At 32.2% G+C, this 6,288-nt stretch overlaps 1 protein-coding gene across 1 annotated transcript; it reads right to left on the bottom strand.

The window, feature by feature from the left end:
• Positions 1-2,369: 2,369 nt before the first annotated feature.
• On the bottom strand, positions 2,370-5,906 carry LOC126700625 (disease resistance protein RUN1-like). Its single transcript, XM_050398841.1, has 2 exons — positions 5,282-5,906; positions 2,370-3,455 (listed from the first exon to the last, which is right to left on the bottom strand). Exons 1-2 carry the CDS (start codon positions 5,773-5,775, stop codon positions 2,396-2,398), a joined length of 1,554 nt encoding a protein of 517 aa, XP_050254798.1. The 5' UTR covers positions 5,776-5,906; the 3' UTR covers positions 2,370-2,395.
• Positions 5,907-6,288: the final 382 nt, after the last annotated feature.

Below are 6,288 nucleotides of genomic sequence, written 5' to 3'. Positions count from 1 at the left end.
CCAATAAACTTGTTTCCATTTCATTTGTGTGTTTCCATCCTACCAAACACAAGACAATGTGAAAAAAAAAATTCCATCAAAGTTTCCCATATATCCTTTATACATATTTGAATCCTCTTTGGGTGTGGCACATCATTAGAGCTGCCTTCATCACTAGGTCCTGCCCCATCGTTGTTACTTTCTGTTTCCACCATTGAATTGTCAAAATCATGCTGAGCATCCACATCTACACCCTCGTAAGGATGATAACGAGGTATAGGTATTGCATGGGAACTCGATCCCTCATAAGGAACGATGCAGCTACTGTTGCTGGATTGAGCCATCATTTCTCTCATCTCTTCAATGTCTCGCTCGTATACCATACGAAACCCACATTTTTTACCCACAAACTGTTCACCGAAAGAAAAATCAAAACTAAAATGAATGAATCCATTCTTATCAGTTTGACTACACTCTTCAATATTATGCAGAGAACCAGATTCAGGGTGAAGATAGAGCAGCCAAAGGTGATCTGATTCCATCCGAACAAACCTTTGTGTTTGGAATATGAAACATAAGACACTTCTAAATCCAACCATGGAAATTCCACAATCCATACGCGGCAAACCAACATCTTCTGGATAAAGATAACGGGGTGAAAAAACAGCGCACACAGCTATTCCAATCCACTTATTACATGAATGTGAAGGATGAGTGACATGTGCATTCACCTTAATCCCCGCACTCTGATGGCTAAACCATCTCGGAATTTCACTTCCCGGAATAACAATATTAAGGGTAAAACGTGGTCTATGGCCCCAAATCACACCGACCTTGATTCCCCGAAACATGCCGACCATGATGTTTAGAATTTTGCAATATATATATATATATATATATAGAGAGAGAGAGAGAGACCTGAGCATATCTTGATAGCATTGAAAAGAACATTTCAGTCCATCCTTGATTGTCAGCCAGTTTAAAGCAATTGAAAACATAAAAACTTGTGGACTGTTGAAAAAATACATTTGGTAATGTTTCCAATGTGGTACAACCCTGTGCAAGTACAGTTACAGTGTTTGACGGAAGTTGTGGCAATGAACGAAGCCTCGTGCAATTCCTCAAAAAAATATTACACAAACGAGATAGCTGAATAATACTTTTTGGAAGGCAATCAAAATAATTTCCACTTAGATCTAGATATTGTATAGAGGGTAAGTAACCAAAATTGATAGGGATTGTTACAATATTGCAACAACTCAGATTCAAACTCACTAAAGAACGCAAACTTGGCAAGGAAGGCAGCTCTTTTATAGTAATTCTACTCACATCAAGCACCTCTAGACCACTGTTGTTCCACAAGTTCTCTGGTAGATTGTCAAGTTTTGAGCATCCAGCAAAATCAATATCTTTAAGTGACTTAAAGCTACAGATGACACTAGGAAGACACACAAGATTCTTGCAATCTCTTAAATGCAATGAATCAAGGTTAGTCATATGTTCAATTGAAGATGGAAGCTTCGTAATAGCAGTGCCATCTAAGTAAAGCTTTGATAAGCGTTCCATATTTCTCATAAATTCTGGAATACGCTTGATTTTTGAACAGCCAGAAAGAACAAGAATCTCAAGAGATTCCATTTCAAACTTGCATGGAAAACTACTGAGTTTTTCACAATTTTCTAGATCAAGAAGAGTAAGCTTTTTATGAACTAAAATAGATGGGTGAACCTCACATAAATTTATACAACCTTTAAACACCAATTTCTTGAGACTAGGAACTCCAATGACATTGGGGGTTGCAATGAGATTCAAGGAACCTTCCAATTTGATGGACTTCAAATTGCCATAGCGCTGTTATAAGCCAATAATAATAATAATAATAAAGCTAGATTAGGTTCCACAAACCATATAATTTATTGCTTTTTATTAAAAGTGTAGGAGTACTTAAATAACAATCTTACCTTTATTCCTTTCCAAAGTCGTTTAATTTTGCCGTGGAACATGGAAAGTTCAACAAGCTCATCCAATTGAAAACTTGATGGCAAAGATTTTAAAGGATATTCACTCCAATGAAGACATTTTAAACCAAGAGGAAGATATTTGGGACTATGCAAAATGTGAACATCATTAATTATAAGCAATTTAAGGTTAGACATCTTTGAAAAAGCTTCAAGGTTCCAATGTGCCTTTTCGGATTTATGTTGTTCTTCAACTTTAGGCAACCTAGGAGGCTCTAAGACTAGGCCTTGAATTGCTTCTGTTCCCTGATAGTCAAGAAAATGATATGGGTGAGTTGCAAGATATATGATGGCTAGAATTATTCAAATTTTAAATATGTTTAATAACATTATAAGGTATATGCTCAAGTTTTATAAATGATCTTACCGAATTTTTCATTAGCACATTATGAATATCTTTATAACCATAATCTACTCCACCTGCCAGGGTCTTGAGGATAATCTTTACGAACTATGTCTTGACCCATTTTTTGTAGTATGTCATGCATTTGAAATTTGCCTTCAAGATCTTTTAAAAGAGACCTTTCAATGAGAACCTTTAAACCAATTTTAGGGTAAAGGCCAAGATAATCTAGTATTTCTACCACATAATCGTTTCTCTTCCTATTAAAGAAACATGCAATATGTAGAAATATTTCCTTATCTGTTTCCCGAAGTCCATCAAAACTTCTTTGAAATATATTGATAATTTCTTTATTTGGAAATTCTATAAGCCTTTCTAATTCACTTTTCCATTCCTCCTTTCCTCTACCAATCAAAAAAGAACCCAAAACCTCAATAGCTAGAGGAAGGCCTTTAGCATAATTTACAAATTGTATAGACAATTCTAGATAATCTTTGGCAGGACATTCTCTCTTAAAAGCTTTCAAACTAAAAAGACGAAGGGCATCATCATCATTCAATTCTTTAACCTCATATATTTCAAATACGTTATGTCTTATCAACAAATGCTTATCTCTTGTTGTGATAATAACTCTACTACCTGGACCAAACCAATTAAGATTCCCAACTAACTTTTCTAATTGGTTGAATTGATTTACATCATCAATAACAAGAAGAATCCTTTTATGGCTTAACCTATTCTTAATCATAAGAACACCGTCATCAACATCTCGTATATTCATACTTCTCTCCCTCAAAATTTCACAGATAAGTTTTTGTTGTAATGGTAGTAAACCATGCCTTTCAAATTCTTCTCCAATATTAGCGATAAAACTACCACCTTCAAAATCATTAAAAATCTTCTGATAGACAACTCTAGCAAGAGTTGTCTTACCAATTCCTCCCATCCCCCAAACCCCTATGATTCGAACATCGCTCGATTCTATTGCCAAAAGTTTCATCAATTCCTCTACTCGAGAATCTATTTCAACTAAATCATCAATATCTCTTTGGAACACGTAACTTAATTTGTGCAATATCTCTTCCACAATATCTTGGATAAATTCTGACTCATGCCTGCAAAGAAGAAAGACAATCATGCAATGCAATTGAATAACACATATTACCCTCCACCACCCAAAAGAAAGCATATATTTAGTGTTAAGTTTCAATGTAAATTACCCTCAAATTCTTGAAAAATCTCACACTTGGAAGTAGAGAACTAAGTAAATGCAATAACTCATACATGAGAATAGTACTTCCAAAATCCAAATTATGTATGAGAATAGAGTAATTAGTAACTGTTGGAGCCATATATATAAACAATTCTATTAAGTAGAGGCAAAGTTAGGATTTTAGTTTGGGTTGTAAGAATAAAGGACATAGCTTAACATAATATTGATTCAAAAATTGTTAATCAATACAAGTATTAAAATGAAATAATATCTTAATTATAAATAAATAAAAACCTAAAAAATTAATTTTCACATAAAACATAACTTAATTATAAATTGTAATTTATACTTAAAGCATAGTATTAATTAAAATATAATATATATTCATCAACATAATAACTTATAAAGAGAATTCTAAATATAAGAAATGTAAACAAATAATTTAACTACTTAAAAGTACCTATAAATTTTCATGAAATTCTATATGTGCTTTTGATTATTTTAAGAATGTGTACAATAATTAATCTTTCTTTCTTTAGTTTAAGTCCCTAACTTTCATTTTCAATTATTGCAATTATGTGTATGGAACTCCTAAACAAGGTTCTGCAGTGCTACAAATTTTTTTTTTTTTTTTAAAGGATAACTTTTATTATTATTTTTATTTTATAATTGATAGTTCATCCATGTCACGTACCACATCAGCTTTTTTTTATTTTTATTAATGAAATGGTTTTCCCAAAGCCATTATAATTATAAAAGTGTAACCTTTAAAAAATTATGAAAGAGAAATACAAGTGCAATTTTTTTTTTTTTTTTTTCAAATGTGAGTTGAATTCTAAAATAAAAATTTAGAACAATTTGTTGGGCTTGGCTAAGATAAAGGAGTAATTTTTAAATCCACTACAAATTGGTGGAAGAGGATTCTCTTCTTTGTAGATTTTTTTTTTTTTTTTTTTTTTTTTTTGGGGGGGGGGGGGGGAAGGCGCAGAAACCTGACTGATATAAAGGGTAAAACATTTTTTGGAGGAGTCCCATTTGGGGAATAATAAGGTTGAGGAAATATTTTCTCAGTGAAATACTCACACATATATATTGTTTGTCTTGTGGGAATATTCTAATGTATTTTTTGTGTATATATATATGAATATTGCACATTTGCTATTCCCGAACGACAACAAACTAGTATCAAATTGGTCAAGACAAGCGTCCACAAGCTTGGCCTTGGTTGTATAAAGTTAGTTATCTTACTCATATTAAGCTTCATTAAGGTGAAGCTATCAAAGTAAAGATTGAAAATTAATTTTTTATTTTTATTTTTTGAGTCAAAAGTAGAAATTTGTTGTAAATCATTTTAAATTCAAATGAATTCCACATTGAAAAGTAGAAAAGTGAGGAGATACAATTTTCTGTGTAAAAATGGCAATCCCACATCTAAAAGAAGATAGTAATGAGCTATAACTAAAGACTTAGGGTTATGCATGTCAAGATAATCTTACGTGTAAAAGAACTACCCTTATAGTGTTATATTGTAATAATTTATATTTTATACCAAGTAATTATACATGTCAAAGGGATTAGTACCTAACCAAAAATAGAGATCATTATTGTCATGTCAAATGCATTATAATGACATCCTAACAATTAGATACAAAATAAATCTCACATGTCAATGAAGACAATTATTTAATAATATATACAAATAGAAATAATGACATTAGCATGAATTACCTATCTTGTAAAGGAAATCCAGAGAGATTGGCCACTTCTGTCAAAATAGCTTTCCATGTGTGAACTTTACCTATATTCTCTTTGAAACGCTTTTCATGTTCTTCAAATGCTTGTGCATATGCTCCTGTCTGTTTTCGCACCTCAGATGGGTCCACATCGTAAAAAATGGGTAAGACTATTTGCCCCATCTTTTTTTTGCATTCCATGATCTTCACAAGTTCATCCAAACACCATGTTGAGGATGCATAGTTTTTTGAGAGAATGACAATAGCAAACAATGATTCTTCTATTGCTTTTAAAAGCTTAGGTGAAATAGGTTCACCTCTCTCAAGATTTTTATCATCCCTAAAGGTGTTGACACCCTTCTGTTTCAAGCTTGAGTACAAATGATCTGTAAAATTTTTGCGAGTATCCTTACCTCTGAAACTTAAAAAGACATCGTATTCCCACTTATGACTTGAAGAAGAGGAAGAAGATGGGCCTTTTGTATCCATGAAAGCCAATCTTAACTTACAAGTAAACCTTGAATCACAATATAAAATTATAGATACTCATCAAAATTTCATTCAATTAAATTTCAAGTAAAAATAAATAAACAAATAAGGGGTAAAAGGAAACGATATATAAATTAACGAGTAAAACTAAGGAGAGGAAATAAAAGGGAAGAATGCACATAACATGTGAGAACTTACAGAATTTGGAGAATACCAGAAAATTAGCAGTATTGTATTGACGGTGAAGCTACTATATATTGTGTAATTGACGGTTTAAATAAAGGAATGTGCAACGTTTCGTTATTAGTCAAGTCAAGAAATCATTTAATTAACTTGACTTACTTAACTCACTTTATTGAAGTGTAGGTCTAAAGTGTGGCCTTGCTTTTTAAAGAATCTTTAGACTATAGGATAGAATGGAGAAAATTTCATGAACTAAACATATAAAACTCACGCAGCTCAAGTTGGGATCCACACGTTGGTTTTTGCTGCTAAAGGCAAAGCTATATAAAA

This window comes from Quercus robur, chromosome 9 (assembly GCF_932294415.1).
Source record: "Quercus robur chromosome 9, dhQueRobu3.1, whole genome shotgun sequence".
NCBI classification, from domain to species: Eukaryota; Viridiplantae; Streptophyta; class Magnoliopsida; order Fagales; family Fagaceae; genus Quercus; species Quercus robur.
This window is presented reverse-complemented; position numbering and strand designations above follow the sequence as displayed.